This window comes from Pelophylax lessonae (genome assembly GCF_965119305.1).
Source record: "Pelophylax lessonae genome assembly, chromosome: 1".
Lineage (NCBI taxonomy): Eukaryota > Metazoa > Chordata > Amphibia > Anura > Ranidae > Pelophylax > Pelophylax lessonae.
Genome location: NC_138768.1, coordinates 542637681 through 542663940, shown reverse-complemented (window position 1 = coordinate 542663940; position 26260 = coordinate 542637681). Strand labels below are relative to the sequence as shown.

General features: G+C 40.9%; 1 protein-coding gene across 1 annotated transcript in view; it reads right to left on the bottom strand.

The window, feature by feature from the left end:
* Positions 1 to 860: 860 nt before the first annotated feature.
* Positions 861 to 26260, bottom strand: part of CSGALNACT1 (chondroitin sulfate N-acetylgalactosaminyltransferase 1) — a 169534-nt gene continuing 144134 nt past the window's right edge. Inside the window, exons 6-7 of the mRNA XM_082245449.1 lie at positions 3436 to 3517; positions 861 to 1488 (exon numbers count right to left, since the gene is read on the bottom strand). Of these exons, the coding sequence (XP_082101575.1) occupies positions 1199 to 1488; positions 3436 to 3517 (372 nt within the window). The 3' untranslated portion in view covers positions 861 to 1198. The remainder of the gene's footprint in view (positions 1489 to 3435; positions 3518 to 26260) is intronic.

The window sequence follows — 26260 nt, the reverse complement described above, 5'->3', positions numbered from 1 at the left end:
CCGATCTGCTGTTAGGTTTTCACTGCTCTTGGGGTTGATTTACTGAACCTGGAGAGTGCAAAATCTGGTGCAGCTCTGCATGGTAGTCAATCCGCTTCTAACTACAGTTTGCTCATTAAGTCTCCATTCACACTAATACGACTTGTCAGGCGACTTGTCAGCCTGACAAGTCGCAGTCCGTCACGGTCCGTCGCGGTCCGTTGTGTGGTACGGGAACCGTTCTAATAGGAGATACACAAGTCGCTCCGACTTAGAAAAAGGGTCCTGTACTACTTCAGGGCGACCTGGAGCAACTTGCATAGACATTCATTCTGTGAAGTCCGTGCAAGTTGTGCCTAAGTCGCGCTGCACGCGACTTCACAGGTCGCCCCCTAAGTCGTGCTGCTTCAGTGTGAATGCGGTGTTAGGCTTTAACAAAAAACCTGAAGCTGATTGGTTTCTATACAGAGCTGCACCAGATTTTGCACTCTGGTTTTAGCAAATCAACCCCCTTGTGTCCCCATTAGGGAGATTTCCCCTCACGTACTGTGGTGGAGGTTTCTCAGTGGGCAAAACTACAGCAAAACTGTTGACAGAAATTCTTACTCTTACCCACTCTATATTAAAACTACGAAAGAAAATAAAAAAATGCCCGGAGACATTCCATCGATATGGCTTGTTTTTGGCAGAAGATGTTGCAGCAAAATACTGAGGTTAATCATATCAGAGTAAGGATATCTCTGTCTGAAGGCTACTGTACATTCAAACCACGTTGTCAGGTTTTCCCAAAAGTTGCATTGTCACCAAAAGTAAAATCCGAAGTTTAGTAGAAAAGGTGTAAATTTCCACTGTTGCATTGCATTTCATTTTATACTCGTCTTCATTCTCTTGTGTGGCACATACATGGTAGTGCCCCAATTTTAGTGCACATGTATGCCAATAAAAAAATAAAATAAAAGCTGCTTTCGTTTTTAACACATATGTTAGCAATAAATACATCATTGCTGATTGATTTTTTCTATTAAATAAACTGGTTTCTTTAAGCTACCAGATAAGCTTTGCATTTCCACTTCATCTTGAAACTTCATTAAAAGTAGACCTTGAGCGTGTCAATCGCACAGATTCTTTGTTCTCCATCTGATTGACCACTCATATGTAGCTCCTCTTTCATATATGCTTGGGATAGCATAGGTAATAAATATCGAGTAATTTGACAGTGTCAAGATTTCTTCATACTGGATTTTTGCTTCTGTTTGCGTAGGTGTCCTTCAATCTCATGTCTGAAGACCAGCATTCCAAGCTGTCCATGAGAAGCCTCATTCATGGCCTTTGACTGCATACACATTTTGTATTGTTCTGGAGTCAGTTCATCCACACAGCGCTTCTCATGCCAGAGGTGGAAAAGACCCCTAACAGGCGTCCTGATCACAATGAGATTGCTATGAAGGTATTTGCGGTACAGGTGAACATCTTCGCCTCCCCAACCCTTGATATCTAAATCAAAACCACCTGCAAAAAATAAACACATGCATGCATAAGAAATTCAAACAGAACTAGCAACACTTATCCACATGCACAAACAATATTTTGCAAAGATAGGGTCGCTCTTAAAGTAACAGTCCAGGCAAAACCTAACTAATGCTAAACCTGCTCTGTGCCACATTCTAAACCTAATCTAGCTAACCCTGTAAAGCAAAAATGATTGTACTTACCTATTCTGCAGTTGATCTGGTCCAGTCCCAGCATCAGCTGTCAGCGGCGGCTTCAGCATGGAGGAAGGTGCAGAAGAGGCACCCGACAACGGACACCCCATTGTAAGTCTATGGGTGACGTCACTTCCCAGGCATTTCACAGCTGTTGTCGGGCCTCTCCTGCACAGACCTTCTGCCGCTGGAGACTAGACCGGATCAGGTGCAGAAAAGGTAAGTACAGCAATCTTTTCTTTACAGGGCTAGATCGATTAGGTTTAAAATGTGGCACAGAGCAGGTTTAGCATTAGTTAGGTTTCACCTGGACTTCTTCTTTAAGTGCTGGTAATAATCATCATCATCATTATTATCACCATCATAAAAATCATCATAATAATAGCAATAATAACTATTATTATTATTATTTTTATTATTATTACTACTACTATTATAATTATTAATATTTGGTAATATATAACCCTTCAGAGGAGAAGCTTAGTTTAATTAGAAACCCATTAAGTATCCCTCCAGCTCCTAGATCAAAACTAACTTAACCACCATATGCAGATGCCTACTTACCTCTCCTAGGCAGTAGTTGTCTCCTCCGATGTCTACCCTACCCCATCCCAAATTCTTCAGCTCGTTAGATTTAAATATGGCAAATGTACCTGTAGTGTCTCTGTTGTTTAATTCCAGGTCTATAGGGAGACACTAAAGCCTAGTATACATGAGCCGAATGTTGGGCGGCATCGGCCCAGTTCAATAGAAACTGGCCAATATTCGGCATGTGTGTAAAGGAATCAGTCCGACAGAAGCAGACATATCGGCCGGCTCCTATCAAAGGAGCATGATGGGAAAATATGTGCTGATTGGCTCCTGAACCAGTGTTCTGGTGGGGGGCCATCCCCCTGTCAAAACACAATAGAACAGCAGAGGATATTGCTGTACTAACGTTGGATAGTTAATACAGCGTCTCCTCCTGAGCTGTCAGTTTTTTTTTTTCGTTCAGCCCTGCTGGGTTGAACAAATAAAAGATGACTAGTGTGTACTTAAGAAGATTTTGGGCAGATGAAAGGTAAACACTGATGGAGGCCACCATTTTTAAAGGAGAGGAAAGTAAGCATTTGGGTGGTGGTGGTGGGGCTCTAGTTTACATTAAATTAGGGTACTGGGGGCGGGGGGGGGGTCTTTTTAATTAAAGCTGATTCTATGCTGTAAGGCATTCCTAATGAGCCCCTGAGTTAGCATGCCACATTAGTCAGCCTGGGAGTGCACTACACTACTATTTTATGAGCTTTGTAAAAAGTCGATGCTATTTTGGTATTTTATTTCTGGCAATGCATTTTTCTGTCCTTCAGTATAAAAATGGATGCATGCTTTAGCCAGAAATAGTTGCTATCATTTTTTCTATCTATACATTGTAATTGTAATTCTAATGAGTGAAATATAATTTAATTGATAAATGCTAGATTTTTTCCTTTGAAATGACAGGAAGCAGAGTTTATCTATGCCTACATGCAGTGAACATTTACAGGGAACCACACCTTTCTATTACTCATTATTCTTCTCCACCTCCTTTTCTTTTCCAGTGCAATAATTAAGATATGAATGTGGGATGTTGTTCTTAGAACTGGTATATTTTAATTTAATTGTTGATCCCTTACTCATTATGTGTACCAGCAAGACTTTTATAATATACATGCATATACTGTACATTGTGCATATTAATACTAGCAGTTGACTGTAGTAAACAATGCTTTCATCTCACCGATATTAATGAAATCTGACCGATACTGACAAGTCATTCCAAACCCAAAGTCTCTCCAGAATCCAGTATCCTTTTTAATAACCTAGAAAATACAATAAAATAAGACATAAACCAAGTTTAATAAATTAGAATACTATTTGAGATAGACGGTTTGCCATAAACAGAAATATGAGGTAAAAAGATAATCAGCGCAAATTTGTGCTATTCCCAAGGTAGCTGTAAAGTGCTCATGTGCAAATTAAATATAATGAATAAATAATCGTGTATGATGTATATATTCTGTGGTGTGTTGGTTAGGGATCGACCGATTATCGGCAAAATCGATATGTGGAGGGCCAATATGCCCTTTTCCTGATGTATCGGCCCCGGAGGTTACCGATATTGCCGATATTTCGGGAAAGTGCTTGCCCGGAGTGATGCCTGCAGCTAGAGGCATCACCCCGGTACCGGCGTCCATAGCCGACGGTCGGCTGTCTTGTAATGACAACCGATGCGGCTGAGAAGCCCCTCGGCTGTCATTACAAGGAGCGGGAGGGGGCGTCCCCCCTCCCGCCGCCTTCCGCTGCTCGCCCGGGTCTCCCGTCCCACCGGGAGACCCAGGCAACCAGCCTGCACAGCCGCCAAAGACCCGATCAAAGGCGCATTCGGCTCTGCATTCAAAAACCCGGAAGTGATGTCATGAGTGACATCACTTCCAGGTACTGGCGCCAGATTAAAAAAAATGACAGCATTCAAAATAGCCAAACTTGGCGTTTTGAATGCTTTTAAGTGCAGTGGAGGGGTTTGGGGTCTTTTAGACTCCCAGATCCCTCCACAAGAGTACCTGTCAAGAAAAAAAAAATATGGTTTTAAATGTACAAAAATATTGGCGCATATCGGCCATATACCGATATGCATTGGCCAAAATATCGGTATCAGCAACGAAAAAACGATAGCGGTCGATCACTAGTGTGGATATTAACAAGATCAAAAGTGCACAAATGCCTCAACAATGATGAATTCCTAAAAATAATAGTAGAAAACTAGTATTCAAAAAAGTGCAAGTGCAATAACTCAAAAAAATGAATAAGCTATGACATTCAATCATATCTCAAAAAAGAGCATGTGAAAATCATATCCCGAAAAAGTGCATGTGCAATGAATCACTGTGTAAAAACTCTAGAAATGTTCATTTAAGTTGATAAAAAATCCTTAAATAAATTAATCCATAGATAAAAAAATATACAATTAATAGATAGTCCATAAAACGTCCCAAGCGAAAGAAAGTGCAAAAGCGTGGTCTGATGAAATTTAATCGATAGATGATCCTAAGTGATCACACGTGAAGAAATCACACCAAATGTGCCCCACCGTTTCCACCAAATATAACTCATCAGATAGGAAGCCGGTTACATTTTAAACCAGCACTCGCGCTTAATAAAAATTTCCCAGCATGATGGTTTGTATTTGAAACTTAAGCCATAAATCTTCATAGACATATTAGTCTCACAATGTTGCCAGATGGGGATAAGAGATGAGAGGAGAAAGAATACCAGAATAGTGTAACTCCATATTAAATCATTTATTTAAAAGAAACAATGTTTCACTCACAGTTTTAAGTGTCTGCCTGGCACTGGGATCTCTGACATCCAAACCGCACGCTGCGGCTGTGTCTCCAAGCCACAAGCAGTCCTACCGCTCCGTGAGGACGTCAGGTGACGAAACTAGTAGGGAGGGGCTAGGACACAGAAACACTGCACGTATCATACTCCACGCTCGTGGCTTGGAGACACAGCCAGAGCGTGCGGTTTGGATGTCAGAGATCCCATTGTCAGGCAGATTGTGAGTGTAATATAGTTTCTTTTAAATAAATGATTTAATACGTAGTTACACTATTCTGATATTCTTTCTCTTCTCATCTCTTATCCCCATCTGACAACATTGTGAGACTAATATGTCTATGAAGATTTATGGATTTATGGCTGAAGTTTCAAATACAAACCATCATGCTAGTAAATTTCTATTAAGTGCAAGTGCTGGTATATACAGTGGGTACGGAAAGTATTCAGACCCCCTTAAATTTTTCACTCTTATATTGCAGCCATTTGCTAAAATCATTTAAGTTCATTCTTCTTCCTCATGAATGTACACATAGCACCCCATACTGACAGAAAAACACAGAATTGTTGACATTGTTGCAGATTTATTAAAAAAGAAAAACTGAAATATCACATGGTCCTAAGTATTCAGACCCTTTGCTGTGACACGCATATATTTAACTCAGGTGCTTTCCTATTCTTCTGATCATCCTTGAGATGGTTCTACACCTTCATTTGAGTCCAGCTGTGTTTGATTATACTGATTGGACTTGATTAGGAAAGCCACACACCTGTCTATATAAGACCTTCCAGATCACAATGCATGTCAGAGCAAATCAGAATCATGAGGTCAAAGGAACTGCCTGAAGAGCTCAGAGACAGAGTTGTGGCAAGGCACAGATCTGGCCAAGGTTACAAAAAGATTTCTGCTGCACTTAAGGTTCCTAAGAGCACAGTGGCCTCCATAATCCTCAAATGGAAGACGTTTGGGACAACCAGAACCCTTCCTAGAGCTGGCCTTCCGGCCAAACTGAGCTATCGGGGGAGAAGAGCCTTGGTGAGAGAGGTAAAGAAGAACCTAAAGATCACTGTGGCTGAGCTCCAGAGATGCAGTCAGGAGATGGGAGAAAGTTGTAGAAAGTCAACCATCACTGCAGCCCTCCACCAGTCGGGGCTTTATGGCAGAGTGGCCCGACGGAAGCCTCTCCTCAGTGTAAGACACATGAAAGCCCGCATGGAGTTTGCTAAAAAACACCTGAAGGACTCCAAGATGGTGAGAAATAAGATTCTCTGGTCTGATGAGACCAAAATAGAACTTTTTGGCCTTAATTCTAAGCGGTATGTGTGGAGAAAACCAGGCACTGCTCATCACCTGTCCAATACAGTCCCAACAGTGAAGCATGGTGGTGGCAGCATCATGCTGTGGGGGTGTTTTTCAGCTGCAGGGACAGGACGACTGGTTGCAATCGAGGGAAAGATGAATGCGGCCAAGTACAGGGATATCCTGGACAAAAACCTTCTCCAGAGTGCTCTGGACCTCAGACTGGGCCGAAGGTTTACCTTCCAACAAGACAATGACCCTAAGCACACAGCTAAAATAACGAAGGAGTGGCTTCACAACAACTCCGTGACTGTTCTTGAATGGCCCAGCCAGAGCCCTGACTTAAACCCAATTGAGCATCTCTGGAGAGACCTAAAAATGGCTGTCCACCAACGTTTACCATCCAACCTGACAGAACTGGAGAGGATCTGCAAGGAGGAATGACAGAGGATCCCCAAATCCAGGTGTGAAAGACTTGTTGCATCTTTCCCAAAAAGACTCCTGGCTGTATTAGATCAAAAGGGGGCTTCTACTAAATACTGAGCAAAGGGTCTGAATACTTAGGACCATGTGATATTTCAGTTTTTCTTTTTTAATAAATCTGCAACAATGTCAACAATTCTGTGTTTTTCTGTCAGTATGGGGTGCTATGTGTACATTCATGAGGAAGAAGAATGAACTTAAATGATTTTAGCAAATGGCTGCAATATAAGAAATAGTGAAAAATTTAAGGGGGTCTGAATACTTTCCGTACCCACTGTATTTTAACCGGCTTCCCATCTGGTGAGTTATATTTGGTGGAAACAGTGGAGCACATTTGGTGTGAGTTCTTCGCGTGTGATCACTGAGGATCATCAATCGATTGAATTTCATCAGATCACGTTTTTGCACTTTCTTTTACTTGGGACTTTTTATGGACTATCTATTAATTGTATATTTTTTATCTATGGATTAATTTATTTAAGGATTTTTTATCAATTTGAACATTTCTAGAGTTTTTACACAGTGATTCGTTGCACATACACTTTTTTGGGATATGATTTGCACGTCACGTGTTCTTTTTTGAGATATGATTGGATGTCATAACGTATTCATTTTTTAGAGTTATTGCACTTGCACTTTTTTGATCATTAGTTTTGTACTATTATTTTTAGGAATTCATCATTGTTGAGGCATTTGTGAACTTTTGATCTTGTTATCATCCACACACCACAGAAAATATACATCATACACGATTATTTATTCATTATATTTAATTTGCACATGAGCATTTTACAGCTACCTTGGGAATGGCACAAATTTGCGCTAATTATCTTTTTTCTTCATTCACATGCAGGGCACCTGCAGTAGATTAGCAGCATTTTTGTTTCTCTTGGGTTAAACCAAATACCAAATTACCTGGGCACCTGATCATTTTCTTGTTCATAAACAGAAATATATATAATAGATAAATATAAATAATACATAAAAATATATAAATCTCACTATATGCTGTGTCAAGGCAAGATTGCTACTGATTCATTTTTTACTGGACTGGCTAGTGGAAATCTGTATGTGTCCGTTAATGGTATTATTAAGACGGAGGTTAGACAGAAAACTTGTTACATATTCTCAAACAGAACTGGGAAAAAGCATACTTGTGCACTTTCTACATAGTAGCTGAATGTGGTTGGCATGTGAATAGTTAAAACAGAAGGACAGCAGTTTTATCAGTACTGGAACAAAGCTTGCCAAGACACGCCTGGGAATTACTGGCAATGTCAACCAGTTGGTACTGGCTGCTAAACCAATTACAGCCCAGCCGCCTCAAGAAGGGAAGCAACGTTCTAATGCAGGAAATAAAATCTAATAATCATGAAATCATAAGTCAGGTCAGCAAATGTAATTAAAAGAAAAGACATAATGTGGATCATGTTTGCCGAGCCTGGATGATGAGGAATGGTTTGCTAAATTTAAATTCCAGATAGACTACAAATAAAACTATATTAAAACATATGCTTTGTTTGATTGTGTGACGAAAAATCCATTTTTTTCCCTCCATATCTTTACTTTGGGCCAAAATTACATTTTCCTACAATCACGGGTTTTTGTTCAACTCCCCAAAGACTCTTCAAGGGAATTGTCCTCCAGTTCCTGTGTATGTGGACAGACTAGTATATAGTTTATTTTCTCTGTATATATTTAGCTGACTATTTCAAGTGAAAGAGAATTTACTGTTAACTTAGTAAATGAGACTCTGCTGATTTCTATCCATTTCATCGGCAATCAAAAAGATTGTTTTTTTTTTTTCCTTGCACGTGAAATGGGTTTTTATTTTTTTTTTTATTTTTGCGCAAAGAAAATTTTTTCCGAATATTCACTAAGCTAAGGGAAATTTTTTCTTTGCAAAGTGCATATTCCCTTTAAAATTTCACAGCCTATTTGCTTATAGTAAATCAACCCATAACTCTTTAAAAGTTCACTTGTACAACATTTTCTATTTATATTTGCTATGCAGTCTTCAAATACCTATTTTTGTGTGTATTTCATCCCCTTCCTTTGCCTCTTTTTACAGTTATTGACTTTGCTTCGTGCTTCTCATCAGCTCATTTCTGTATATGTTTTTTTTTGCTAGGGGGCATTTATCATCATACAGTCCCCTAATAGTTTCATGAAAGGGCTGGTGGAATCACCCAAACCGAACACAGCTACTATCAATGTATAGTCAACCACAGTGCAGATCACATACTTATTCATTTTTTTTTTCCAGGGCTGTCCCAAGTTATTCTCAGACTGGCCAGTTGTATGTAAAAATGTTGGTAAGGTCTTAGCTTGAAGATTCAGCCAAGGCACTTTTCTAGTTTTGAGATGAGTGGGAAAGGGTGAAAACATATGTTGTGATTTTATTGCCATGTCCCCTTTGAAGACATTTTTCCTTACTTTTTAGAGGCACAACAGTAGATGACAAAAGGAAGTTGTTTAGGTATGTTTTGGATGGCTTAGAGTTAGGGATCGACTGATTATCGTTAATGCTGATATATAGGGGGCCAATATGCACTTTCCCTGATATATATCAGAGTCGGTCCCTGAGGCTACTGATATTGTCGATATTTATGGAAAGTGCATGTACCGGAGTGATGCCAGCAGCTAGAGGCATCACCCCGGTACCGGCGTCCATAGCCGACGGTCGGCTGTCTTGTAATGACAACTAATGCGGCTGAGAAGCCGCTCGGCTGTCATTACAAGGAGCGGGGGGATGTCTCCCCCCGCCTTCCGTGGCTAGCCCGGGTCTCCCATCCCACCGGGAGACCCGGGCATCCTACCTGCATGGCCGCCTAACAGAAGACCCGATCAAAGCCGCATTCAGCTCTGATCGGGTCTCCATGTAAAAAACTCGGAAGTGATGTCATGACATCACTTCCAGGTACTTGGCGGCAAATTCAAAAGAATGTGAGCATTCAAAAACAGCCAAACTTGGTGTTTTGAATACTTGTAAAGTGCAAAGGAGGGGTTTGGGGTCTTTTAGATGTTTAAATATCCGAAAATATCGGCCAATATCGGCCGATACCGATATCCGATGACCAAAATATCGGTATTGGCACTAAAAAAAATATCGGTCAATCACTACTTAGAATCCCTTCCATTGAGAGGATAAGTCTTTGACTCTTTTCACTGGAACTAATGTCCCACTTGAAAATGTTATTACCTCAACAGTTTTAGATTTCCAACTTAAGCCCATTTTGTTTGCTTTATAGTTTTTTTCCTTACTCTGGTTCAACTTTAGGTATAGCGTTCAGTATATGGAGGTTTTCTATTTATTTATTTTTTTCTACTGGTTGAACTAGATGAATTTGTGTCTTTTTTCAACCAAACTATGTTACTTTGTTTGGAATAGTGAAGTGGCCAGTCAATCAATATTTACAATGTACTTACAGCTACAGAAAATAAGTCATTGTTTGTTTCTCTGCTAAGGAAGCTAATGATATTTGTTTTTGACGGTTTACTAAAAAAATAAAGATGGTTTAATTTCGAAATATAATAGTTATTTAGTTTAGTAAATAAGGTGAAGTTGTGTTCAATTTATTCATGCAATCACTTAAAAGAAATAAATTGTGTCTATTTTTTCTTACACTTGGTTGAATATTCAATCCACACAAATATTTACTTTATTTGCTAAGCTAAGTGACTGTCCACTTTCCATGTGAAAAGACCTTAGTCTGTTAGTAAATCAACCCCAGTATCTTTATCAAGGTTGTAAAAGTTTTATACTTCTCCAATGTGCCTAAGGCTGTTACAGGACTGATGCATCATCCACATTTCAACTGAAAGCTATGCTATTATAACATAACTTTCCGTCACTCATATCTCTGCAGCTTGAATGATGCCATTTCATATTATAGCAATCAGAAAGGCAGATGCCAGCTGGACATTTGGCGATTCTGACATTTTCTACTAAGTGTGTTACAATAACACTAGTAGGTAACAGTAGGACTGGCATCAGGATCCAGTGAATCAAAGCTATGTCTGTGGGCCCTACATTTGGAACAAAATCTCTAACAAACCTACACAAGAGAAGAATCGAAACTTTATCATAATTTGTACTGACCAACCCCATATGCAAAGGGAGCCTGTGGGACCCTACTAATGCCTATGTTGGGCCATGAGTGTAATTCAGCTTTTGCCTGCTAGTGGTCCCCACTACCCTCGGAGCTGTAGATTTAGCACCCTCCTAGGTAGGTGCTAAAAGTGAGGATACAGTTGTTGGATCTTTTTTGCTTACCAGAGAGATTGCCAGGGAAATTTTTATTGCTCTCTGCCTACTGGAGAGCAGGATCTGCTAGTGAGGTCTGCTCGTGGTGCTCAGGTGCAGCTTAGTTTGTCTGAAGTATTTCACACCAATAGGGAGGCATATTGGACAGTGGGAGAAAACCTCAAATGAGGGCATAGGCATTTAGTACAGCCCTGGTGGTAAGTGCATCAGTGCATGCTGGGACACTGTATAAATGCCAAGAGCAAATGTGCTTTCAGCTAGAGAGTGGGGTCCCGGAGGGAGGGGGTGGCTGCCCCTCCTCTGTAGAAGCTGCCTGAGGGTCCTAGAGTCAGAGAGGAGCTGAACCCAGATGTCCTGCAGAGCTGTCTGGAAAGGGGACACTGGAGAGGATCTGATTCTGCCTACAGTGAGTAAAGATCTGTGTCATGGGGCCTGTTCTGAGAGGACCACCCCTTCTGTTGGAAGAGTCAGTGGATGGGTGCCAGTCAAGGGGATGCTGGAGAGTGCCCTGAAGATAATGTAGTTGCATCAAGTCTGCTGCTAGAGAGAGCAATAGGACTTAATTCTTTCATACAAGTAGCAGTATGGTTAAAGCAATGTGTCTGCTTCCACAAATAACCCGGTGAGGCCAAGTGATAGTTGTCCTTATCAACTGTAAATAGTTCAAGTTGGAGTATCCCACTATTCCCTTCTCCCATCCAAGTTCCACAATAAATATAAAACCAAAACCCCTGGACTGTTAATTGAGTAGCGAGCAACTGGGAGTAAGGATAGATGAGTGAACTGTCCCTAAGTGACTGTCTGCAGGGAATCAGAGGAGGCCCAAGAAGTCCACACACAGCAAGCCCTACGGGGACAGTGCTACAAAGGTTTAAGCATTTTGCAGGGGCTGAATTTGGCAGTCAGAGATGTGAGCTACAGAGTGTAGTTAGCGTTCTGCAGAGAAGGCACTTAGGCTCCTTATTGGAGACATTGGGTCTACACGGAGATAAAAATGTAGAAATTATCGCAATCTGGCCTTCCTCTTCAAAGGGATTCCATCCGTTCTTTTCCCTTAGTGGTTCAAGCCAAGAAGCTGAAACACACTTCTGAGAGAATACCCTAAAGGGGGCACAAAAGTCTGAACCCAACTGGTATAAAGAAAAGTAAACCATGTCTAATGGATTATTGAAGACCATGCTTATATGGACTGTTATATAGTTAGCCTGGCTGAAAAAAGACACAGGTCTATCTAGTTCAACCAATAAAATAAGTGTTATGATGCACGATTGCATAAGCAAAAACAAGTTCCATGCATAAGTGGACTGAGATTTTTTCATTCAGTGATAAGTAAGTGTAAGGACTTTATATGTGCCCACTGGGAAATGAAGAATCACTACATGTTCGAAAAAGCCGTATAATTAAAAATTACCTTTCTATCTTGAAAATGTTAAAAACACATAATATTCCCAGTTATCATCATACATAAAATTGTATAAGAATCATAAAAACTTTAAAGAATTGTATGCCATCAACTATCCATATAAAACAATGCCCATCTTTTTTTACATGTTTTGCGTCTTTACCGCTTCCTCAGGAGAAATAGTTAGATATTAAAATTTTCAAGTTTACAAAGGCATAATGACTGGTTTGGTTTCAAAGTCTGATGGTGGGTAGGAGAAATTGTGTAGGCCTGTTTGGTAAAGGTAATAGGTCTCTTGTCTAGACCTTGAAAGATGTGCCTTGAAACACGTGACCCTGGTATATTTGAGCCCTGTGTATGGTGCGGATCCTGACGGACTCAACCTGCAACCACAGGACTGGGTTCCTCCCTACAACTCTGTGTAAAGTAGGATTGATAGCACACAACAAAGAATCGTAGGTTAGAGAGCATGAGCTGGAGCTCAGGGAATTAGGTTTAAAATCCATCCCCCCCCCCCTCCAACCACTGGCTACAATACTTTACCATGGGGCCCTGGCATGAGAACTGGCTTAACAACCCTCTGTCAGGGGGAGCTACAAGCCTAATTTAGGCGGCTCCCTGGATTTAAGGCTGACTTTGATCACATGAATTACCCTAACGTTTGGTAAAGATTTGTGTTTTGCCATGTTACCTTATACTGTACTTTTCTGAATGATTTTTTCCTGACAGAAGAAATGCAGCATTACAAATACGCCTAAAGCCTAATTTTTCAAATGTGTTTAGGTGCATTTAGACGTGTTCAGGCATGTCAAGTGTTCTTTCATTTCATGGGCCAGAATAGTAAATTATTCTGGCCATTTAAATGATTGAATGCTCAAGCGCAAAATACTCCTAGCATTTAGGCATGTTTAGACGCAATGACATGTGCTTAGACATGTCAGGAGTTTTTTCTGCCCAAAAAGCTCCTCTCCTGAATGTTATTTTGATGCGTTCAGAATGATTTCTGCCTCCAAACACCCATGCCCCCTAAATGCCTGGTAACACCGACTGTATGTGTGCATATACACATAGGCTAACACAGAGGGGTGTGTAGGGGTAGAAAAAAAAAAACAGGCATTTGACAGCTGCAGTGTGCATGAGGCCTAATGCACATTTATATGCAGTGTAGCAATGTCACCATTTAGAGTGTCACCTCAGCGGGCAAGTACAGTAGCTGCCAATGCACATGCCTGTGGTGTTCTGCCTTATGAAAATGGTATAAGTATTTTTTTTTTTCTGTGGAGATGCATTGATAGTGTATTCAAAAAAAGGGGTCTGCCATAATGCAACACACATTAATGCACAAAATAAACCACGCTGCAGTGCATGTAATATTGTATTATACCAGACCACTAATGTCTGAATGGGCCTCCACTAACAGTTTCTTTTCCAGTATTTAACCACTTGCCAACTGCCCACTGTGTTTTTACTGTGGCACTGTGGATCTATTTCACGAATCGACGTACCTGTACATCGTTTCATTCAAAAGCCACTAGATGACCCAATCGCTCCTGTGATTGGCTGGTGGGGATGTCAATCAACGGGTGCGGCAGACCTGATGCCACCGGCCACCCGCGATAATCCACGGGAGAGGCAGAACGGTGATCTGCCTATGTAAACAAGGCAGATTGCTTGTCAGGGATGAACACAGTGATCTTGTGTTCCTGCTAAGCAAGAACATGGATCTCTGTGTTCATCCAGTGAGTCCATCCCCCACACAGTTAGCAAGCACCCCCTAGGAACACACTTAACCCTTCGATCGCCCCCCGATGATAACCCCTTCCCTGCCAGTGTCATTAGTGCAGTGAAAGTGCATTTTTTTGTTTAGCACTGATCACTATAATAATGTCACTGGTTCCCAGAAAGTGTAAAAAGTGTCAGTTAGATGTCCGATTTGTCCACCGAAATGTCGCAGTCCTGGTAAAAATCATTGATCTCCACCATTACTAGTAAAAAAATAAAAATAAATAAAAATTCTATAAAAATATTGCATCATTTGTAGACGCTATCACTTTTGCGCAAAACATTATTTTGGGATTTTTTTTTTTTACCAAAAATATGTAGCAGAATACATATTGACTTAAAATGATGAAAACGTGGAGTTTTTAAAATTTTTATATTGGCTGTGTTTTTTAGCAGAAAGTAAAAAATATTGTTATTTGTTTTTTTCAAAATTGTCGCTTTTTTGTTTATAGCGCATAAAAATAAAAACCGCAGAGAGGTGATCAAATACCACCAAAAGAAAGCTCTATTTGTGGGAAAAAAGGACATAAATTGTATTTGGGTACAGCGTCGAACGACTGCGCAATTGTCAGATAAAGTAACGCAGTGCAGTATCGCAAAAAATGGCCTGGTGATGAAGGGGGTAAAACCTTTCCGGTCCAGAAGTAGTTACAGTAGAATCTAGACAAAACTTTGGGATGGGAGGGGAGGTGAGACATTTAGAACCTCTGCCAGGATTTTTTATTGCTGTTTGTGTCCATATTGGGAAAATATCAACTCCCGTCTCATCCTGGTCCCACTGGGAACAAAGGTAATGGAGACAAAGACAACAATTAAAACAAATTTAAGTAGGAAATACCATCGTTTAGTAGGTAATAGTTGGAACATTTGTGTTTTATTGCACTGAAATGTCTTAGTTTGAGACATTTTCCTTACTTCTTGCCCTTGTGACTGGTGCCACCAAGACAGGAAAAAAGGACATTCTGTGCAAAGAGGCTGGAGTGATACCATAAAAAAATATAATATGTATGGAGATAACTCATCTTCAATATAAAACAAATAAAAAATAGGCATTTTGTCTGGAGTACCAATTTAAAGTGTGATTCAAAAATTAAACAACCATACTTACCCTAAAATAAAAGAAAAAACCAAACAAGGTTTTATTGCCCAGTCTCTGAATTCGGTAAAGCAGAGTAAGATGCATTGGTGCGATTACTCTAGACCAGTGTTTCTCAAACTTTTTTCAGTAAAGGCGCCCTTTAAAATTATGGACAATCTCAATCACCCTCCAAAATTATGGACAGTCTTGAGGTGCCCCATTCTAAAATGTAAAAACTATTCTTATTTACATAATGCAGCAACATGAATACATGTAGGACACCAAACGTTAAGGGTGATTTATTCTTCTGAAGCAAATACACTTTTGCAAACTGGTACTGACTACTATTGCAGTGTTTCTCTTCTCCCTCAGTTTTTCTCCATCACTTAGCTAATGAGACCCCCAAAGCTGATGGAGAGAGGCAAGAGAGGGTCAAACAAGGATGATGTAGGCAACTGACATCCTCCTTATTAAAGCGGAGTTCCAGCCTAAACACACACTCACCTGTCCCACGGTCCAGCGATGCGGCGTCTTCTCCCTCTCTGCTCTGCGGCGCCGGAATCACTGGTGTGGGCACCCGGCTGTGACAGTTTGCGGCTTCACAGCCGGGTACGCACTGTGCATGCGCGAGCTGCGCTATGCGCAGTGATTGGCCTGCAATCTTCTGGGACCACTGACATGTCCCAGAAGATTGCAGGGAGGGAGGGAGAGAGGAGAACTTCCGTTCAGGGCGCCGCGGCCCTCCAAGCTGAAGTGGGAGCGGGTACCTGTCACAACTAGGTACCCGCTCCCCCCCAAAAAATGACATGCCAAATGTGGCATGTCAGGGGGTTAGGACTATTTAAAGCGGAAGTTCCACTTTTGGGTGGAACTCCGCTTTAACTGATGATGTCATTGGTCATTAGCAGGTCGGCAGCTAGAAGGTTGTAATGGTGTACAATGAAAACCTGTGGCTTTGTGTAACTAAAAGACAGGTTTCATCCATCCACCGGCTTGTATTTAATTTTGTGGAAATTTTTAGGCATTTTGCCAAGGCACCGCTGAAGAAACCTTAAAGTACCCTGGTTGAAAAATGTTGCTCTAGAAAAAACTTGGCCTTCCAAGACATAATACCTAAACCCCTTTCCCTTTGTTTTTTTGGATAGTATTTCAGATAAAATATCACAAATTTCAGATGTCTACTAAATAAGAGATCTATTCCAATGACTATGGGCAAGTATGCAGAAGCAGAACAGCTAATATATAAGTGTACTTAATATAGCATTAAGCACACTTGTACTACATGTCGGCCCACCCACAAGTGCATATTATTTCAGTTAAACTTCTGGAAGCAGTCCTGTAATTTTCTTTCAGAGTTCACTTGATGGCGCCGCTTATAATAGTTAAATTTATCACTCTCGGTGGAAGTAAATTTGTTGAAAGGATTTACAGTGCAGTTAACGTAATTGTTATTAGTGCTGTGATAGAAAGTTAATGGAGGAGTAGAGAACAATAACAGCCACTTAAACATCCATCAAAAGCAAGGTCACACTTTAAAAACAATAGGAGCTAAAAGTTGCCGGGTTGATGGAAGTATTTTGCTGGCAATAGCTTTTCTGTAAAACTTTCACATAAAGATTATTATCACACTGAAAATTGTTTCCCAGATAGGTGAAGAAATAGATTTCCTATCCTCCCACATGACTCAGGATTATGTAGGGGGAATTCCTATCCCCCCACATGACCCATCCTAGCCCCCCACTTGATCCAATTATCAAACATATTTAGTTATTTTTTAAGATCTACTCTATTGAGATTTAGCTCATATATGGGTAGCATCCAAATTTTTTGTCTGATGACTCTCTATGAAATGTACTTCCTGTCAAAAGCATATTCAGCCACGCACATCTGTGGATGCATTCCTTGACAGCTGTTATAATAAGCAGATAGATCCTGCATACATCAGAATTTAGGCATACTTATCTATTAGTTTAGAATTTTTTAAACTGAAGTTTTATATCTATTTTCACTAATGATATACAACCTGTGTGCAACACAGGCCATACATTTGCAGGGCTGACTCCACCAGCTGCAATAAGAGGCAACAGTAAAGTCCACTAGCGTTGAGATGATATGAGCATGGTAGGGATTAGGGGACAATTTTCTTCTTATGTTCCAACAGCAGTGGAAGAAACATCTGCCTGGTCTAGGATGCTGCTGGAAACAGTGGGGTTAGGAGATCTAGAGCAATGATCAAGCCTACTCTTGACCCAACTTAGCATAGTCCCATGCTGACCTCCTTTCCAGCTCATATGTGCCATAAGACCTCTGTCAAACTTTCCTCCCTATAGCTTGAGACCAAAGGTGATGCAGCGGATACAGATGGAGATACTTGTGAAATGGGCGGATGGGTGGAAAGTGAAGAACTGGGATGGGTGCTGGCTTTTTTGCTGCTGACCGGTATCACTGAGGTGCTAGTTGTACCAAGCTTTATGTGTCTCCTTATGCATGTGGTACCCAAATAAAGAGTTGTTTTATTATAACTGATATGTTACAGGCAGAGGAGGCAAAGCACAATGTTGCTATCAGCAGCAGTAAGTGAAAGAGGGTCAGAGTGCAGAGCTACTGTATGTGGAGCAGCCCAAGGGAAAGCAGTGGCCTGTAACTGTGGGGCAGTGCCATCTGGTGGAATAGGACAGTTCTCTACACATTGCCCCTGCTCCTGGAAGGATGAAATCTTCCCTCTCTGCTGTTCTCTCTCTCACTCATGCTCCTCTTCTACAGTCTCATTCACCCATGTACTGTCTACCATCATGTCATCCCTACCCTCCTTATCACTCAAACCCACTTGCCAGTAAGCTGTAGCTGCTGGAATACCACTAACATTGACTGCTCCATGCCTGGTGTACCATTTCTCTATGCTCCTGGAGCTCTAATCAACATTTAATAACATGAGTGCTTGCGCATCCTTCTGCTGCAAATTAATTATGGCGTTCTGAAAAATGTAGCCGACTCCTCCATGCTCGAATTGCGGGCTACAATGGATTTAGCAGTAGAGGAGGAGGAAGAAGTAGGCACGTTTGCAGCTGTTGAGGAGGAAGATGAGGAAGGCTTTGTTAGCCACTCAATCACCAGTCCTAAAAAGGATTATTGAGTCTATGCACTGTAAACACAAGTAAGGGGGCAATAATATGCACCCCACCACACTGCAATTCATTGTAATGAATTGACAGAACTATATATATATATTTAGTATCACTGTAAAGAGCACTGTATCACATTAATAACTCTCCCTGCAAACACAGTCAGGTCTCCCACAATTTAAACAAAGGCTTGCTTTTAATAGTGAGGGGGCAAACACATAAGAAAACTCCAGTTGTTGGCCCTTCTAAGCCACCTGACCGTAGTTCAAAGGCCAACAAAGTACATTATTGGTAGATGGTTGCTATGGTGGTGAGTGTCCGCAAATCTCTGATCTCAGTTCACCTTGAACCCATCCCAAACTGAAGCTCATTCATACACTTTTTTTGAGAAAGAAAAGGAGGCGCAACTCCTAGTGCATTACCCCTGGTAACCGTATAAAATGTTTTACTAAAAAGTTTTATTAAAAAACGCAGGAGGAGGAAGGCCTACGTGCATTAGAGGAACTTTGGGTTGAAGGAGGGTGTGAAGAAGATGAGGAAGGATTGTTGGAAATCGAAAGATTATGCCAGGTCCATACAGGACAGATCCAGCACACCTCATTTAAACCCAGGTCTGTGTTTCACCCCCATTGGGCCAAAGGGAGCTATATATCCACATTCTATGAAATGGTTTACTCGGACTTCAACACATTATGCCAGAAATCCAGGGGAGACCACTCTGCGGCCATGCCTCCAGGAGAACGAGAGGCCTTGAGGAATTTGAAGAACAGTTCTTATATAATAGTCCGGCAGGCCGAACATGGGGGACATGATGAGCGGGAATCCGTGGCGGGGGGCACGTAGACTATATGCTCCTATGGTAGACAGACAGGACCACGATGAATAAGGTGGGGAAAGTTTCTAATACATAATACACACTGCCCTGTTTACTTGATTCCCAGGTTCTAATGAATATGCCCAGTGCATGTGCATTTAGCATTAGGACATATAATTGCACATTTTTTTTTTTTTGTTTGTTGTATGTATGTTTTTTGCTTTTTTTTTTTTTGTCTGGTTCTGTCATTTATCACAGGCCAGTGGATACCATGAGACACTTGTGATTGTTTTGAGGCAATTGAGGACAGGGGGCTCAACTGTGCACTGGATGGTTCCGCCCACTGCCCGTAGGAGGCGGGAGGAACCGGTTTAATTGATACTAGTATATATTTTGGTTTGCTGTTTATAAGATCAGCTTCGATGAAGGGAGCTTGACTCCCGAAACGCGTTAGCGGTGTCATCTACAAGGACGTTTTCCATTCCATCTGTGGTAGAATCTTTTAATGCGATTTTATATTCTTCTCGTTTGTGAGTATGCATTTGCCATTTTAATAAAACATTTTTACGGTGACCACGGGTAATGCACTAGGTGTTGCGCCTCCTTTTCTTTCTCTTATGTATCTCAGTTGGAGTTCCCTTCCTGAGGAGAGCAGCGGTCTTCCCCTTCGGAGTGATTGCTTGGCTGAATTGCTTGTATAAACTTTTTTTGGCCCAAAAAGACACCTTGACCAGTAGTGGTCATTGCCACTGACAAGGATTATCCAACCTGCTTAAAAATATTGAGTTTCCTATAAAGAAGCAGTAGATAGGGTAGTAGTATATGGATCTTGATGCATTACAAGAGAGGAATGTTGTATACACTTGGATCTGCTGTAGAAGTAGAAAGACATCCATAAGCCTTGTACCCAAGTAGGTATGGTTTGGCTTCCCAACAATGAGACCACAAAGCAGATCTGACCCTGTCCACTGAGTTCCAAGTTTAAGCTGTTACCACATGTGGGCTTATTTAATAACAGAGCAATGGTTTCCAACCAGATTTTGCGTGCCTGTTAATTCTACACCACTAAAAGCTAAAGTTTAAATGGTTGCCATGGAAAACTGTGTAGCAGTGCTCATATCACTGCGGTATTACATTATTCTAATTTTACATTAAAAATGTATAATAAAGAACCCTGGAAAAAATTATGTGAGTACAACAAATAGATCATAACTGGTTACATACTACATGAAGTCATTGTGGATTTTATTGGACTTACAGTCTAATAGCTTTAACAGTCAGGGAATGAATAGATGAGTCTAGAGTTACCATCTGGTCATTATTATACAGGCTTTCCTGGCCAGCAAAGATATGGCTTCACAGTAATATCAATAACATAAATAATACAAAAGAGAGTTTACCTTTCCAAAAAACAAGCTGATGACCAAGAAGGTGTTCTAAAACTCAAATAGTGTAAGTGGTATATACCCTTTATTTAAAAAAAATAATTATAAACTTTGATTAGCCATTACATTTGGTTTGTGTTGACTGTAGCCTATTTACGTTCATCCACTACAGTCAATTAATGTAATTGACTGGTGTGTTTATCACATTTTGCTCACAAATACTCATCGTCAATGAGAAACCATTTAGTCTGTAGTAAAATGCATAATGTATAGCAGTAGGATCATTACATAAACCTAATTCATAAATACTAAAAATGCTACAGCTAAGACTGGACAATGGACTACATTATTTGTGGTCGGTAAATTAAATGATGGTTGGAAACCTGTGTATGAAAAGGTCACGTGGTGTGTCAGAACCGACGTAAGGGGTAGGCCTGTAAATAAAGAGGGCCCTCCGAAGGTTAGTATGCCAAGAAAAAGGGTGAAGGTGGGTGGGGTGGGGTATAAAAACAAACAGATCTAAGACTTTGTGTGTAGTGTAAACCTGTGGGGTGGGGGGGGGGGGGTGTTATATCACTTACGTCTACGTCAGTCCCCTTAGTGCTCCTAGAAGTTAACATGCAACTATATACTATGTGCATAATCATGTGCACACTTGCTTCAGTAGCAATCATATGCATCAATTTACAGCTACAAATGGCCTTTGATTGAAAATTTGGATTTTGTAAAAAAAAAAAAAAAGCATTATATTCCATGGTAAACAGTTTTCAAGTTCCATAAGTAACCAGTGCCTGATAGTGTTCAATATAGCTATAAGAAAATATAGTTCCCTTCTCTGCCAGTCTTGTGATTCAGATACCCCTGCCAGATAACACAACTAGGTCTTTGCATAGTTGTAAACCTCTAAAATGAAAAATGAACAAAACATATCCTTCTATAGTGTGTACTTGCCTTGATCCAATGCACCTACTGTGATTTCTGTCTGCTCTCTCATTCCTCTGCTATCTGTATGACTTCCTTCTGGCAGTCTATGGGAAAACCAGACCAGACAGTCCTGGGAGATGGCTTTGCCACCCTCCAGCACACAGCAGGTGACTGACAGCCTCAGATATGAATGTTTGCCTATGAGACTGTGTAGAGGGGGGGGTGTCCTTTCCCTCCACTGAGGTCTCAGATTACACTCAGCTCCATGCTCTATGTTGTTCAGCAGGTGACATCATATCCCCATCCCTTCCTTTTGGAAGCTCAGAAACGTTGTGTAAAATGTGTGCTTTAAAAGGCTTTAGAGAAGAGAGGACTGCAGAAAAACAGATACAACTTATGTAGAATGATTTGTGTATCATCTGAGGCCAGTCCCTTCAATGGGTATAGGTGAGGGTTTACAACCACTTTATTGCAGAAGTACAGCTTGTTCAACAAAGAGGTTCTAGCTTTGTACCAAGCAGAACCTTTTAGTCCTCACCCACTAAGCAAGGACTGATTTGCTTATCAAAATTTTAGTCTGGTTACACTATGAAGCCCTACAATAAGCAAATATTGTTTAACCACTTGCCGACTGCCTAACGACTATTTACGTCGGCAGTCAGCCCCTCACAGGCAAAGCGACGTAGTACTACGTCGCTAGGCTGTGAGGCTCTAGGGAGCGAGCGCGCGCCTCTAGAGGCGCGCTCCCGCTCGCTCATGGACCCTCCGCCGGTCACTCTCGATCATCGGTTACACCGAGAGAAAGGCAGGCGGCTAATGTAAACAAAGCCGCCTGTCTTTCTCCCCTGTGTAACAGCACAGATCCTGCTATGTAGCACTGTAGATCTGTGCTGTTATACACACAGCCACATCCAATCACAGTAAGAAGCACGCCCCTAGGGACACACTTAACCCCTCCTTCTCAAATAAAGTTAACCCCTTCCCTGCCAGTGTCATTTTTACAGTAACAGTGCATATGTATAGCACTGATTAATGTAGTAATGTCACTGGTACCCCCAAAAGTGTCAAAAATGTCAGTCAAGGGTCCGATCTGTCCACCGCAATGTCGCAGTCCCGCTAAAAAAATTGCAGATCGCCGCCATTACTCGTTAAAAAAAAAAAACAATAAAAATTACAGAAATCTTTCCCTTAGTTAGTAAACGCAATAACTTTTGCGCAAACCAATCAAAATACACTTTTTGCGATTTTTTTTTACCAAACATATGTAGCAGAAAACAAATTGGCCTAAAATGTTAAAAAATTTTGGATTTTTACATTTCTTTGGGGGAATTTCATATAAAAAATTTGAAAAATATTGTTATTTTTGCAAAATTGTCGCTCTTTTTTTGTTTATAGCGCATGATTAAAAAATCGTACAGGTGATCAAATACCACCAAAAGAAAGCTCTGTTTGTGGGAAAAAAAGGACGTCAAATTCGTTTGGGTACAGTGTCGCATGACCACGCAATTGTCCGTTAAAGTCATGCAGTGCCGAATCGCAAAATAGGCCCTGGTCAGGAAGGGGGTAAAATCTTCTGGGGCTTAAGTGGTTAAATGCAAGAGGCATGTGTATTCTGAAAATGTGGTTACTGCTGAGCTCTCTCCTTGTACAAGGTGACTGGTCTTATATCTGAACCCCCCAGTTTTCAGCAGGTAGTCAGTAATATGTGAGCACCGCATTTCTGTGTACATCACATGCAATTTCTGTTCAGTGCAAACATTTTTTATGGTTCAAATCGAATTGCATCCACACCAAAATGGTGCAGGACCCTTTTTTTCCCTGCACCTGAATCACATTGTGCGGGCATTCACACCCATGCAATACAATCCTTTCAATCGCTCTGCATTTTGCAATCTGTTTCGGGGTGTCAATAATCTAACATTGACACCCGCAGCAGATCGCATGGAAGTGGTGTGATTGAGAAGCAGTTGCGATGCGGGGGAAACGCATTTAATCTTGTGTATTTCCCACATTGCATCAGTGTGAACCAGAACTGACAGATTGCAGACAATGGGACTGGATGCTGCACCTGTGCCTTCCTGGTGCACTATAATAACAGAACTAGAAAAGGGGCCTGGTTGGATCTAGTAGAATCGGTGGAGCACGGTTGGTGGGAATTCCTCACGTGTGGACACTAAGAACACTCATTGATCATTGGACTATTTGCACTTTGTGTCACTTTGGGACTTTTTTCACATGGACTATTGAACGATTAATTTTTGAGCATTGATTTATTTATTCATCATTTTTGATTGCACATATCAATTTTTTTTTTGTGGTGTATAGATTTAAAAAAAAGAAAAAGAAAGAAAAAGAAAAGGGGCCTAAAATATATTTTCCATCTTTCACATATAACATATTGTTGACTTTTGTTATCACAACTAAAATTTAAAGCGGATCTCCACCCAAAAGGGGATGCTCTGCTTGCTTGTACCCTCCCCCCCTTCCATTGCCACATTTGGCACTTTTTTGTGGGGGGGGGGGGGGCGGGTACCTGGTTCTGACAGGTACCCGCTCCCACTTCCAGGTAAGACTGCGGCACGGCAATCTATGACATATCTGGCAACTCCTCCCCCCCCCCCCACTGCCTTCTGGTACCTGTGTGTGTCCCAGAAGACGACGGGACCATTCAGAAAGCGCAGTGCGACTCGCGCATGCGCAGTAAGAAAACGGCATACACAAGAATAAATGCGTTTCCCCCGCATCGCATCGCACTGCTTCTCAAGCCTGAAGGCTTCTCTGCCAGTTTCCCTTACTTGCAATGCCAGCTTCTGCACCTGAAGCCAATGGATGAATCGGCTTGGGGTCCCAACATCGCGGGTCAGGTAAGTGTCCTTGTATTAAAAGTCAGCAGCTACAGTATTTGTAGTTGCTGACTTTTAATTATTTTTTTCAGGCAGAGCTCCGCTTTAAAAAAGTTTTCCAAGGTGCTTACCATTACAAGAAAGTTACAGAGCAGGTATTGACATGAAAAAAAGTTCAGACTCGCTGCTCTAGACTTCTTGTAAGAATCACCGCACATTACACACTCTGTTATGTCTGCTGTAATGTCATGTATCATTAACAGCACAAAAAATGGGGCAATCATAACAGGAAGCCATGCAACAAAATCTAAACATAAACAGCAAACAGTCTGTGAATCACAATCAGCTACACTGTGCTTTCATGTGCTTTATATTTGTGGAACCGTCTTTGAAGTATCCTTTGAAGATAAACATGTTGGGAGAGGAAATGAACTGAAACAGAAAAATATTGACAGTAGCCCCAAATAAGTGTATTTATGCATTGCAAACCAATGGGAAGCATGCAAATACGTGGATTATGCATTTTCCTCAAAGCGCATTTTCATTTACATTTTCCATTATTGTCTACATTTGGTTTTCATGTAAAGGACTGAAAATGTGACTGGTGTTATAAAGAGTTCATGATTTAGTCTGTGAGCTTTAAAGTGTAACTAAAGGCAAAACTTTTTGGAGTAAGGGACAGTTATAACACCTACCATTTGATTTATTTATTCATTTTTTTCATTTGTGTCCCATTGGGGAGGTTTTCTTTCACTTCCTTCCCCATAACCAAAACAGGAAGTGGGAGAAAATTCCTGAGGGAATGATGGTGCATCACCAGGGTTACCAATACTAATGTTCCCATTGGAAGAATCCACCTTCATTAGTGTTTTGTTGTCAACCCAAAATGTAGGATTTTCTTTTAATTTCATTGATAATGGTAAACAAGACAAATATACAGAGGGTGAATCTCCCTAATGGGAGCACAGACATCAATAAAAACTTCTCCTGATAACGTCACATCGACGAAACGTGTAGAGCGACACCTCGTCACTTCCACTCACCTCCGGCTCGTGGAACGCACGGCGTTCTGGAAGTATCGTCTCCGAGTGAATATTTTAATAAACTCTTTTTACTATACGGAATCACAGTATGAGAATGCTTTTTTTCCCATATATACGTGGCCTTTGAGACAGGACTTCCTATCTACTGGTATACGTGGTTTACATACAGCTGGGCTTACATACAAGAGTCATCTTTACTACAAGTGATGCTCGTTACCCCTGCAGGGGTTTGTTGATCTGGTGATTGCGGTCCTGGAAGAGAGGGGGAGCATGTGTGTTTTCACGATCACAAATCACCATTGAAGATTGAATACAATTTGGGATTTTGACTATCATCATCTATTTTTATGTGAACATGTTTTTGGATTTTTTATTTTTATTCTTGTACACACCACTTTTTTGCACCTTGTCACTTTATTAATGTTTTAATTGATATTTTACAGATCTCGTTGTTTTAACACTGCCAGTATTGCTTTATCATTTATTATTACTTATTTTTACACTATTTATTTGTTGCACTTCAGCACTTTACTTCTTCAGTTGTATTGATTGGTGAGATACATTTATTTATCTTCCACTAATCTCCCATTGGCTTTCACTCTTTCTTGGATCCAGGCAGCGCCATTTACCTCCTTTCTTCTTTACTAGTTGTATCCCTTCATTGGGATTACATATGAGGCAGGCTGCAGCCAGGTAGGCATACCATAGCGTGGATTTTTTACATATATTATCAAAAAAATTGACAGAGGTTCTAATTCCACTACACTCTATCCAAAACTAAAAA